Below are 14,113 nucleotides of genomic sequence, written 5' to 3' on the forward strand. Positions count from 1 at the left end.
AAACGGTCTTGATTACTTTCAGTAGCTGTTCAGCGACGCGTTACGGTAATCAATTTTGACGAAAGCTTAAGCTCCGACGGATATTTTACCTTGCCACGGGTATTGCTAACGAGGGGCACCCATTGTACGATACTTGGTTGTAAGATCAGTGTCGTTTTCCGCGTTGGAACAAAAATATTGTGACGCTTCAATTTCGAACGATTGTGGATGTATGGTCGACGGATCTACGCGAAACTTTGCACGTGTTCGTGAAACGGTAGTATCATCTTTGGAAAAATAAAACGAGTCTAATAGCTTCGTTTCTTATCGAACGATAAAACTTATCGAGCTACTTATTGCTTCTGATGGTAGAACGACGCAAGGTCCGGTGAGAATAAAATTAATTTGCACCTATTCGAAAGAAACGACCGATATGCACTTTTCAACGATTCGGTATGCATCTTGCGTCTTTGGTTCGAGAGATCATTTTTCGTTGGGAGATATTACGAATATTAATTACGAATATTACGACACGTGTGTACAGAAATTCTATCGTAGAACCTATTGTACGTATGTATAATTGCGTACACGGTAGACGTAATTAAACTGGAAGAATTAAGCGTCTCGTTGGTATCGATGAACAAAGTATCCAACTAGGGGAATTCCCCAGCACCGGGTACCGGATATTTGCAACATCTCTGACATAAAACAATCGATTGCGTCATCGATCGTACCGTTCGTAGAGAAGACGAAACAACAGACGAAGAGATTGAAAAACGTTTCAGTCGTTTGTGCACAAACAAGTTATTCGGTTTAGTGTCGCGCTACGCGTGAAAGACACTGTCGCGGAAAATTCCATGCGTTGTTTACAGTAAACCACAGCAATTGTATATACGTAATCTACGTTGTTGTACGTCTCGGTGAGTATGGTTTTAAATGTGTGACGTTTTCTAGAAATTCACGTTGGACGAAAATATTGGAAAGTAAAAGGGGTGTTTCTCTCGTAAAATTGAAAAAAAAAAAATGAAGGACGAGGCAATAGAGAAATTACATTGGATCCATACGTTTTCCGACGTTAGCCAAAATTGCAAATAACCACGAAACTTATTAATTTCACCGGGTCTGTGGCGTCGACCCAGTCTGCCCCCGCACTGTCTCAGTCTGTTCACTTGGCGACACGAATTCAACCACAAAAAACTGTCGCGTCCTATCGACGAAAGAAGAGAAAGAGAGAGAGAGAGAGAGAGAGAGAGAGAGAGAGAGAGAGAGAGAGAGAGAGAGAGAGAGAGAGAGAGAGAGAGAGAGAGAGAGAGAATGAGAGGCGCCAGCTAAACGAGTCTTTACATAACCCCGGCAATCATTTAACCTAATGCTACCCAACTTGAGTAGAGTACACGTCGTGCAAAAACGATGCAAAGTTAATGCTGTTGAATGACGTGACTTGGAGATTATGCGAAATAGACGAATCGGTTGTTCGTCTCGCGATACGTAATTCCGATTTCGAGAATGAAAAATATAGATAATTATGACGTTAAAATTAAATATATTGAGACGCGATGTAAACCAGTTGGTCGGTGCAAGTTATTGTGACGATGGATTTCAACCAAACGTGTGTATTCTAATCGATACGTTTAATATATTTTTATAGAAAAAGAGAAACCAGCAATTAGTGAACAGAGTTTCTCATTACATCTGCAATTTATAACGGTGCAGATCTATACCTGTAGATTCTAAAAAGCCAAAATCAAACTTCTGAAATTGAAAACTGGGAACGCTGCTCCAAGATAATAATAGATTACACGGCTCGAAAATATATATATTTACGGTTAAAACCGGTAATTGTGTTTCCAAACTAAGGGCTGTTCGATATCGTTAACGTTAAGTAACGATTAAAATATTCTTCCACATAGACGATTCCCGATAATGTATACGTAACCTTACATTAATTAATAATACGCCATTGAAGCGCGCAACGCCCGTAACTTCGGGCCCAGAACATTGTTTATTGTACGAGAAATCTATTTGTCAGTCATCTGAATTAAATCGACGTAGGTTGATATACTCACTAGTGCGCGTCGAACGTAGGGAAAAAAATGTACTTAAAAGATTGTCGTGACATTTAGGCGTGAAGCAATAGAAAAGATATTGACGCAGCGGAGGCGATAAATCGAGTTCACGAGATTGGACAAATGATCGTGGAAGCATTACTCTAATCGTTTTTATAGGCTTGCCTCCTGGATGTTGAATGCCTACGAGAAAACTCGTAAACCCGATATCTCCGTGGCGCGTTGAGCAATATTAATTCGAGTAGCCTGAACGCGTCGCGCCGGATGGGTTCTATCGGTAATCTCGGCGCACGTCTACGATTTTTCTCCAAGTACATCCACGGAGTTGTACGAGGAGCCGGGATCGCGGCCGAGTATTCGGTGAAACGAAGCTCTCTATACAGGAAAATTCAGCGGATCCTTCGGATTCCATGCTGAGGTTTCCACGTCTAAGAATAGCGCGCGGTTGGTCGCGCCGGCGCGCCGTACGTATATACGCGCAAGAGTAGGGCCGACGGGGCGCATTTGGGGAAAGAGAATGAGTGAATAGACGACGCATCGAGAGAGTCAACAGAGACCGTGGCGCGGCCGCGTGAAAGGGGGATTCGTGTGAGGCGTGCGCGGAAAGGAGAGGTAAAAGGGGACCGAAAGCGGGAAGGAAAGAAACGCGAGGAAGGACGGTCGGTGGCGGCGGGGCGCGGAACGGTGAAGGGAAACGCCGCGACGGCGACCGGCATTTACCAATAGCCGCACAATCAAAGTTATGGCCAGAAGAAAATGAATCTAAAAATAAAGCGTATATTGGGTGAGTCGCGGCTTGCCAAGGAAAAGGAAAGAGAGCAAGAGACGAAGGAGGCCGAGAAGAGAGAAAAGAAAGATCGCTGCCCGGTCGGGGATTGGTAAGGGACGGGCGACGCTCGGGGACGTACGAGGAGGTGGTTTGGGGACAGGGCGCCATGGAACATGTGCGGCTAGGTTAGGTCGCGTGGCGAGGGGCGGACGGGGGACAGCGACGCGCATTGGCGCGGGAGAGACGGGACAGTCGAGCGCCGCTGGCGGGAGTGGATGCCAAGGGGCTGGGGGCCGGGGGCCGGTGGGCCGGGGGGCGGGGGACGAGTGTGGCGAGCCCCGACGGGGAGAGGGGAGAACGGCCCGGCGCCGCTGCGTGTCACTGCTGGCGCCAGCTAATTGTCGAGGCCAGTCGGCATTAGCCGACGAGCAGAACCGAACACTACGAATGCACGGTACCGGCTGTCCGCCAGCCACTGCCGCGTTCGCGATCACGCGCGTCGGAATCGACTCGTTGCGTTTTAGGTTTCGCCTCACGACGTTTTCCGTCTCGGCATTTAGGGCCTGAGAATAGAGCATGCTTCCGAGAAACCAAGATACCGTCCGGACGAGACGCATCCACAGGTAGTTTTCAGGAATCGGATCGAGACTGTACCAACCTTGTCTATCGTCTACCGCGAACGGTAATCAAGATTACGATTTTCGTGGCCTTTTTCGGGCCGCACGGGGACACGACGAGTCTACGCTGACAAGATACGGAATTAACCATTAGGCCTTACGGACGTTTCTCGAATCGACGCCTATCGGCAAGAGATACCGCGTGGAGAATTATGAAATCGGAAAGCTTCGAAGAAAATGAATCGCGATATTATATTCGACTCGTTAAATGCATGAAAGTCGGTGCAATCGATAGAAGGAAAATTGTAAACGGTTTCTGTAATTTTCCTCGTCGATCGAAATGCGTTAGAATAACGTGTCGCGTAAATTTAACGTTGTGGATCGTCTAGATATCAAATGGTACAATATGTATTCGGAAAATTGACGTTGTTTTAGTAAAATATCTCGTCGGTTCTTGTTTCTTCTTTACTGGTTATACTAACCAGAGATATATACGAATATATCCAATGGTACACACTCCCTTGAGATATATACCAAAGTACAAACAGCCTGTTAACCCTTTGGACTCGAGAGAAGATCCTCGGTCGTCACCTAATTCAGTGTACTATTTTCGAACTGGGAAAACTTCGTGATTTGGAATTCAAATTGGAATTGAAATGTTACGTTCTTGCGGAGTGTAAACACATGTATGCAAAGTGTATAAAAATGTTCCATTCCGGATTAATTTTACGACTTGAAGAATTTACTCGAGGCGTCGGTTTCTGGTAGCAAAGAAGCATCGACTGCAAAGGGTTAAGATTCTGTGATCAGATCGCATTATGGACTGAAAATGTTCGATACACGTGGTTAATAATATTGCTAATCAGAAAATCTTTCAACGAAAGCTCCGTTGCAATTTTACGAGTAATCTTCGAGCGTTATGTTGCATAGAAATAAACAACTTAGCGATTTTAGCGAGTAAAGCTATCAGGTACTGTACGAAGTTGAAAATTAATCAACACGGTACATAATCTATTATGCAGACGTCGTTTATTTCACACACACACGTACATTCTTAATAATATTGTTCGATCGGCTAATATTAGACACTACACGTCTATTAACGCAGTGTTTCATTGAACGTCTACCAGTTAATTAAATAATAAAAAAAACAGTTAAATACGTTCATTTCTCGAAAGTGGAATTCTAATTTTTAATCAAACGAAATGCTTTAAAGCGATACCGTAATTATTTAAAAGAAAAGTAAACTAATTCGATGCTCGTTTGTTTCGACGAGATTCTTAAACCCGTATCAAATATCAAGCTTTTTAATAACAATCATCGTACGTGACGGCATTGTTATTTATTTGCATAGTTTCGCATCCAAAACAGGAAACTACTTCAAATTTAAAACGACGAAACTGGCTCGCCAATGAAATACAATTATTAATTAATTTCACGCGGACCGTTGTTGCAACGGGTTTACAGGTTTCGAATAAATTTTTCTACCGTAAACATTATCATCGAGCATTTTATAGCCGTTGAAACGCGGTTGTAGCGTTCGTCGACATTATTATCGAAGGTGAATCGCATTTGCGGTGGCGCCTTGTTTTCGCAACACGACACAGACGTGTTGTCTTTATCTGTTTTCGCCTTCGTTGGTATTCGAATATCGCGGCGCTGTTAATAATTCACTCCGATAAATCGATTATTATCGGGCAGACGGTGTCGTTACGCAAATTGTCGCACTGGTATGTACTATGTTCCATATCGTTGGCAGCGTTATTTATTTTACTTGGAATAATTTTTCCTGTTTTGCATCGCGATTGCGTTTCTCAATCGAACGCACGCACGCACGTACAACCGTATACACAGATAGATCCGTGCACGTATCCTCTTGAACGTTACTTAGTTGCAAACTCGAGCATCGGTTGCCCAAAAGTGCAACGATGCAGTTCGTGACAATGATTTCAGAACCGTTACGACCCACGCATCCTCGTGTTTCCGAATGTAATTATAGTTTACGAATCATAACGAACGATGTAACCTTTTCCAACGGCCGTGTGTTCGTATTTATTAACGAATACGCGATATTATTTTAGACAAGAAAGTCGGTAAGTTCAAACGTGTTTGCGTGTCCATTGTATACGTTACACTGTCCCTATTAATATCCAAGAGGTGACTACAATTTCAACACTTTGGCACACTACTAATTCTTCGTACCGACATTAAAATTAATAGAGGAAGTAATTTTATATCAGAGCCGAGACGTTACTGTGCACGGTATTACATCTTGGAGAAAATCGTGATGCAATTTATTCGAAGAATACCTGAATACCAACCGTCCGTAAGGTATTGCGGTAGATACCTTAAAAATGTACTACACGTGTAGTTTGTTGCATACGTGATACATGAATTTGTATTCAGCGGTAATTCTACTTAAGCGGAAGTTTTACAGGCAAGAAACACCTATGAAATATTGAACGTTTGTCACGCGTTGGTAAATATCTCTCGTACATAGATCTAGCATCGATAGATCGTAAAACACGTCGGTAATAGAAATTAGTGAAATAGAAAATCTATGAGATAGAACATTTTCGTAGACAATAGGCAAGATGGGGTAAGTTCGATTCATCTGCGTACATATTGGGTAAAGTATGCGCTTCGTGCAACCGAAAATATGTACAATCGACGATAAACGTTGAATTTAACTAATTGTTTTCGAAAATTCAACTCTCGTTCGTTTTACCTCTGATTTAACAATAAACTCGATAGAAAAAGTACAAAATTCGAAATATTCTTCCTCTATCGATCGAAAGTCGGTCTCTTTCTCGTTGTTGCAAGTTTCAAAATTGTTGGTGCATCGCAAAGAGTTAGAACGAATTTGGTGTGTCTATATCGTTCGAAAATCGTCGATCGTTCTCTTTTTGCAACATTTCAATTGCACGTAACTTTCCACAAAGTTCGTGGATCTGATCACACAACGAAGAAATAATTGCACCAACGTTCACCTACGTATCTATATATAGCAAAAATACATATAGAGCAAGACGTCCGAATGCAATCGTATATCGTACGGTGATTGTTAACGAACAATATTTACGAAATTGAAACAAAATTTACGATAACCAGCAAAATATTACATTTCGAATATCCTGTTTCATACGTTTCACAGAGATTGATTTATAAAATGAGACAAGGAAAACTGCACAGTTACAGGAGGTGTAAAACAGCTGGTTGCACATTATCGAACGATTCAAATTTTCTTTTTACAATTTTCGTTTATCGTTAGCCACAAGAATCACTCGATCGAATCATTCGATCACTCGACTCGTTTTGCATATTCATACAAACGAAAGTATAGTCGATGGTAAAATTTGATTTCGTAATTCTGGAATAGGTTCGCAGATACGAAAGATTCGATTTCATAATTCTAGAATACGTTCGCGGACACAAGTGTGTACAGATATATAGTACACCGTGCATTCGGATGGCAATGGTACGTATTTTATTTCACGTTTACGATCGCGCAGCGGGAACGAGAATTCGAAAGAAGCTCGCTTGGTGCAACAACGATGATCGAAGACCACGAACGGTTCGTTTTCTGCGCGAATGCATACCGGCCGTTGCCATACGACTTTTAGCTTACCATTCATACCTCACGCGACCGAGCAAGGCGAGGCAATGGCAAGCAAGGTCACCGTGTTTTGGCAAACTAGAGAAGCGCCGGCGCACGGTGCAGAATTTCGAACGGACAGTGAGTCAGACATTTAATTTTAATTGATACGTGGTCGCGCCATACCGGTGTCGCCATGTCGGAAACTCTTCTCCGCGATACAGTGACTGAAACAGATATTCGCTGTAAGAAAATTTCCCAAACTTGACTTCAACGAAAGTTCTTATGCACGCAAAGTGCAATAGTGCACTTTCTACGACACGATTCTACCGATTCGAACCAAAAAGTTTCTTTCCACTCGCGAGTGAACGTTTTACTGTTTTCGGTAGCTTTCACGTTATTAGTGGTTTCCAGTAATGTATACAGTGGATCGAAAAAGTATTCATAGGATATATTAGAAAATAGACATCTTCTTTTGTGTGGATTATAGCACACATATTCACCAACATTTGAACTATACAAAATTACTTTTTTGAAGCAAATAATTTGTTGTATATATACGTATGGTACTTTTATAGCTGTTACAATACTTTTGAAGCAAATATACTTTAAGAGAGAACAATTGAAAGAAAAGATTGATTTTTATTCATACTAGACAAGAATACCGCCTTCACTCGGCACGTATCTCGCACTGTCGATGAAGTTTCACGCGATCTAATCGATCGCGGAGAATGGCATCTCGGGTTACCTCGAGATTCGCGATATTCGCGGCACAATTTGTCCTCTATGCTTTCAGGCCGATACGTAAAAGGACGGAAAATGGCGCAGCGTGGCGGTACCGGTTTCGCCGGGTGCGCCAATAATAAAATCCTCCGCTTTTGGAGCAGGGCTCTTAACCGGCACCGTTCGCCAGCTACCGTTTCGTTGCCCGCCGCGATTCCCATTAATTCCGCTTAATCGAAAACAGAGCCTTGGGTTGGATTCTCGTCCCTTCTTAGCCATCGCGAGTTCGTTTTGGATCGAATCGAAATCGGGACGCGAGGGTAACGAGACTCCCGCGAAAATGCATACAGTGCCTCGAAAGAGTATTCGTAAGATATATTCTAAGGAAATTCTTATCTGTAAGATTGATTTTGGTGAAAGTTTGTATGCACTTAGAGCATAATAATGCATAGAGAAATTTTTACCTGTAAGATTGAATATATATGGAAATTCATACCTGAAAGATTGATTTTGATGAGTTTGTATGCACTTAGAGCATAATAGTGCATGGAAAAATTCTTACCTGTAAGACTGAATATATAAGGAAATCTGTAACACTGATTTTGATAAAAGTTGGTATGCAGCTAGAGCATAATAGTGCATGGAAAAATTCATACCTGTAAATATAAGGAAATCTGTAACATTGATTTTGATGAAAATTTGTATGCACCTAAAGTATAAAGTGCATAGAGAAATTTTTTAGTCTACAAGAAATTTCTTCAGGCAGGTGAAATCAAGCCACGAAGGTTTCACTGTTTTTTTTTTTTATTCTTTTAATGCACGATTTCTTGGAACTTTTTTTCAACAGAATGCTAGAGCGTTAAAAATTTCGCTCCATTTAACGCTATTACGAAGTCGTGTTTGAAAAATCGAAAAGAAAGTGGCACTTCTAAAGGCTGATTTTAATCGATTGCGTGTGAGCTTCGCGAGAGCTTGCAACGAGTTTCGTTTTCTATATAACTTCGTAATCTTGCGTGGTACAACAGAAATTTTCTTTCAAAAAATATTCAGCTTTTAACGCTCTGTCGTTCTACCGTGAAAAAAGTACACAAAAAAAAGTCGTATGAAAAAACTGAAAAAATGATAAATTTCCAGGTCTTGATTTTATTCTCAAGCATTTTTTATCGACAAAGAAAATGATGTCACACGCGAACCAGTGTGCTTCACGTGTTCCCAAATCTTTGTTAAATTCAGACTTGTACAAATATTTCCTTACAATGTAGCATATGCGAGTACTTTTTTTGAGTCCCATTGTAGACTCATTCGCGTTGGCGCCACGTCGTTAACGAATGTTTTCGCTTTGTTTTTAATGTTACGTTTGGCGTTGCTCGCGATTAGTCGAGCGCATGCGTATCTGCTCGAATTTACCGATCGTAAAATGGAGTAAATCATACATCTCGGACGAATGTATTCGACGTTAGTTTGTCTACGTTGTCTCGTTGGTAACAATGATAATAATAACAATAATAATAATAATAATAATATTACTAATTTCTTTTTCTCTCGAAAGAAAAATTGTTACGTTTTCTATTTCGATTTTACTCGCGATCCCACTTGACATTACGTTATTAGTCGTTGTGTATCCGCAACTTCGGCACGGAACAATTGGTACATATGTACATATTATAAATGTACAGCGTGTTTCACGAAGTTTGTCCTTGTTTCAGAGTCGCCGCCACCCCCGTACTGCCTTATCGCCGACAGACTGAGACCCGAAGGTGAGTATCATCCTTTCCCACATTTTGATCGCAATTGTATGTTTGCTTGTCCGTTGGTATGCGAATCCATGGAATGCATCCGCGCAATCGTTGGAGCGATAACTCGTATTATTTATTGCTCGCGAACGTTTACCATGCAGCCTCGTAGATCAGCCTTTAACGTTTTGTTACGTCGTGTTACCGCGAAGCAAAGTTAGAAATAATAATAATAATAATAGTAATAATAAAAAGAAGAAGAAGAAGATTTCTATACGATGCAATGCACATGTACAGTATCGCGAATAAATGAATTGTGAATAAAATTAATTTTTTTAAATCAACGCGCACAAGTACACAGATACCGCGATCAGATGGAATCGAGCAAAGTTAATAAGTGTAAATTCGGAAAATTTACTCGCTGGAAATTGATATTTTTCCACATTGTCGTATTTAATTTTTAGAAAAATTCAATTCGTAAACATACGTCTCGGTGTAAACGGTTGTTGTTAAATTAAACGAACAACGTAGGCACTCGTTTCGGGGAAAAATGTTGTCTGCTCGAGATATATATTTTTTGCAAAGAGGTAGGTATGTCGTTTGCGAATAAATTCGCGCAATAATTGTAGTTGCACGATCCGCTTGTTCTTCCGTTTCTCTGTCTCGCGATCTGGTACGAACGATATAGGTACAATATTGATTATTTTCTTTTTCATCGGCCATGGTTCTCTATTTTTGTTTGTTGCTACCAGAAATCCATCTTATTGCCAATTCCCGGTGCGAATCAAATAAGTGTAAATGTGCTTATCTTCGAAATGGCAAGGTGTATGTACCTAATGATATCGTCGATAAGTGGAAAATTTTTTCTCTCGAAAAATATTGAGAAAAGATAAAGTCTGCATCTGTAACGATGTTGGGAAAACTACTTGCGGAGTAATTTTTATTGCAACCAACGGGAGGTGTGCCCTCGGGTTAAGGGAAAGCTAATCGATCGCGTAATTCTTTTTAAATAGGTTTACCAATTACGTGATAATCCCGTGACCGCGATATTGTCCAATAAGGAGGTAAATAATGTACGTATACAGTAAGATATTCCATGGACGAAAAACACGCGACATTCGCAGACGCGTATAGATCATCTTGGGACTACAACGGACGTGTTGTAAGCCGATCTTATTGATTGCAACGACGAACCGTATGGCTATAGGTTTCAGGGTATCGCCATTTCCGTGGTTGACGCAGACCTGCTAACAAACATCGATCCGCTCGATGGAAGTCGATCGCGGTCGGTCTTATCGCGTTTGCATCGTGAACATTTCAAGCCCGCGTCCCAATTTTGGAACTTGTTTAACACATTAAACGCCACGACAGTTTTCCATACGTAGAGATGTGTGTGATATTTTTTCGAATCGTGTACATAATCAATTTCGTAAGTTCCTTTTCATTTCTCGATCGTCGATTTCCCTAAGATACATACGAGGAACACTTTAACACGTTAAACATCATGCTAATTTTCTATACTTGGGGATGTTAAAATATTCGATAATATGTCGATGTACTTGTTATATTATAGTATTGGGTCGTTACATTCCTTCGTAATATTAGGTCGTCCAAGTTCGTACCGCGGTGTGTTTATACTTCTTACGATACGTTTCATAAACACACAAGGCTTGAAGGACTTGGGTGACGAACTGTTATGCTTGAGTTTAGTCTGTAGAAGGCATTCGAGAGTCACGGATCGTGAAGTTGTACGAATTTTATATTTCATACCCGATCGAATAAATACGTATCCATTTTCGTCATCTTGGATTGTACGAGTTCTAGAAAGAGAAGTGCAGCAAGTGCAGCAAGTGCAGCGAGTGCAGCGAGTTACATTTCTGTAGATACGAGACTTTCGTCGAACACTGTCTACCAACAACACGAAGAAAGAAGATAGAATAATTGGAGATTCACTTTTCGATTAGTAAATTTTACAAAGAGATAGATTACCTAGATCTACGTATTTTTATTTAATAGTTCTCGAGCAGTGAATTTCGATCGAATGTTCAATTGGATTTCTCGTTCGACTTAAAATTATTCGAACGCGTTCGTGTTTGGTATCGTTTTCATCGTGAGAATCACCCGGATGCGATTAAAGCGGTTCAACGATAAAGTAAATAAAATATAAAAATTGTACATTTTTGCTTCGGTAACTCGTTTGTAATCCAAGTAGACCGTCGTCGAGTCGGTCGCGTGTCGAAGATAACGTCGAGCGAGCTTACAGTTCCAAGAAGTAACGGAGAGAATTGTCTCGACTCTTAAACAGGTGTACCGTACATAGAAAACTGTGCATGCTGTACAGTATCGACGATAGTGGATACCGATCGCTTCTTAAATTTATGAAAACCAAAAGAAAAAAGAAATGAGACGGAGAAACATCTCGAAAGAAGATGAAAAGAAAGAAAATTTCAAGCTCGTATCAATGAATAACGAAAACGTTTCTTTCTCGAGGAGTAAGCATTTATCCAAGTCGAGTAACGTTTAAATAGGATTCGGTTCGTTTATTTATACCTACGATTTATTAATTTTTTTGTAAAAGCAATTGTGCGACCACTCATTTTGACTGCTTGGTGAATCGAACATTAAGAGGGTAGAATTTTAAAAAATCTACTTCTTTTATTTAATTCTATCAAAGTGTACAACTTTGAAACTATTCGTGGAAAATCATTTACTTCGATCCCCGAAAACACCGGTGATATAAACGTTTGGATGTACAATTCTACCTACGTGCGAAATTGCTGAAAGAAGGAACCGGGAACCCGTTAAAAGTAAAATCGTTGGGATTTTAACGCGATAAAATCGAAAATAGTGATTCTTGGAAGAGGGAAATTCATTAGGTGCAGCCAGCAGACGTAGCCGCGTCGTAGATTTATGCTCGGAGAAGGAAACTGGGCCACCGCGATGGAGCAGAGGAGATAAAAGACCCCGCATCGCCACTTGTTGCATTCACCCGGGAAATAGGAGAAATTTCTTCATTCATGAAACTCGAAGCAGCAGTCCGTAAACCAGCGGACTATGAACCGGGGAGCAATTAACAGAGCAGAATGTAACACAATACAACATCTATACATAATTTTCTTCCATGAAATTTACAGGTATCAACACTGAACCCACTACTATTTCTATCGGGCCACGTACGTATCTTCGAAGTTGAACGAAAAAAGTTCGTACGTACTTACGCCCGAAAATGCTTCATTGATAAGATACAAGCTTCTAAAGATCTTCGTGATTTATTGTCGGGTTGTAACAAGTATTGAAAAATTCCTCTCTGTAAGAATGCAGGTTTCGAACTATTTCAAATAGTCCAACTGTATCGAAAATAATGGTAAATGCATTTCGAATGTATTCCCAAAGTTGATCTTCGGTTTCTATCGTATCGAACTCTTTCGCGTCCCTGTAAATATTGCACGACTGACTTGATGCCATAGATAAGAACGTGTAAACAATAACTATCATTGAGAAGTGCAATGGGTACATATAATAAGACATTTGTCCCTAAATTTATGACAGATAAGTATGATTTCCCTGGTATCGTCGTAGCAGGAAACGTCAACGAGTACATCTTCTCGGTGATACCGATTGCTATCGTTTATTGGCAAAATGTGCGTCGATATGTACATCGTCGATCTTATTATTACTCGAAGCAAAGCATCGGTTTGTTAACCCTTTGGCCTACGATTTAAATTTCGATCAGGCGTGTCATAATCGAGAGCAAGTTCGACCACGACTCTGTCCTCGCGAACGTTGAATTTTCTACTCGGGGACATTGTATACGGATTCTTTTCGAATATTTTTAAGAAAATACCATTTCAAGGTACGAATGTGGACAATATAGTATACTCCTCGCCCGTGGTTACACGATTTTCTTACAACGAGTTTCGCACGGTATTGTTGGCGAAGGGATTAACTCTTTCGCGAGAAAGAAAAGGGTACGAAGAATTTCTGTGGCCGTTCGATACACGTACATATTTCCGCACGTGCTGTTTGCACGCTCTCGGTGACAGAGTTCCACCAGCGATTGCGCAAATTTCAACGAATACGACGAAGGACACGGCACAACGCTCCGTGCAGTCCCTTTCGAACGCACGAGGACAAATCTTGTTCGTATTGCGTTACGCTGGCTGCGTTTTTAAGCTTCCCGTTCTCGATTCAGTCCGTCGTGAATCACTGCGTTATTCCATCGCGACGACAACATTCCGTCGTTACGGGGATTCGATGGCGAATTAACCCCCTGCCCTACGATTTAACACTGGAACTACCAAAGGAGTCGATTCGACCTGTTTCAAACTTCTTCAAATTACTCAAATGCACGAGCTAACTCCTTGCCCTATGATTTAACACTAGCACTACCAAAGGTACCAAATCGATTCGAATTGTTTCAAACTTCTTAAACTTACTGAATTATACGAACCCCTTGCCCTATGATTTAACACTAGCACTACCAAAGGTATCAAATCGATTCGAATTGTTTTAAACTTCTTAAACTTACTGAATTATACGAACCCCTTGCCCTATGATTTAACACTAGCACTACCAAAGGTACCAAATCGATTCGACTTGTTTCAAACTTCTTAAAATTACTAAATTATACG

The 14,113-nt window shown here is 40.8% G+C and overlaps 1 protein-coding gene across 4 annotated transcripts in view; it reads left to right on the forward strand.

The window, feature by feature from the left end:
- The window catches only part of Dad (Daughters against dpp), a 65,708-nt gene that overhangs the window by 6,597 nt on the left and 44,998 nt on the right, over positions 1 to 14,113 (forward strand). For all 4 annotated transcript variants that reach the window (XM_076317217.1, XM_076317218.1, XM_076317219.1 and 1 more), the window contains exon 3: positions 9,456 to 9,506. In XM_076317217.1, the coding sequence (XP_076173332.1) occupies positions 9,456 to 9,506 (51 nt within the window). The remainder of the gene's footprint in view (positions 1 to 9,455; positions 9,507 to 14,113) is intronic.

The sequence above is a fragment of the Ptiloglossa arizonensis genome, chromosome 7 (genome assembly GCF_051014685.1).
Source record: "Ptiloglossa arizonensis isolate GNS036 chromosome 7, iyPtiAriz1_principal, whole genome shotgun sequence".
Classification (NCBI taxonomy): domain Eukaryota; kingdom Metazoa; phylum Arthropoda; class Insecta; order Hymenoptera; family Colletidae; genus Ptiloglossa; species Ptiloglossa arizonensis.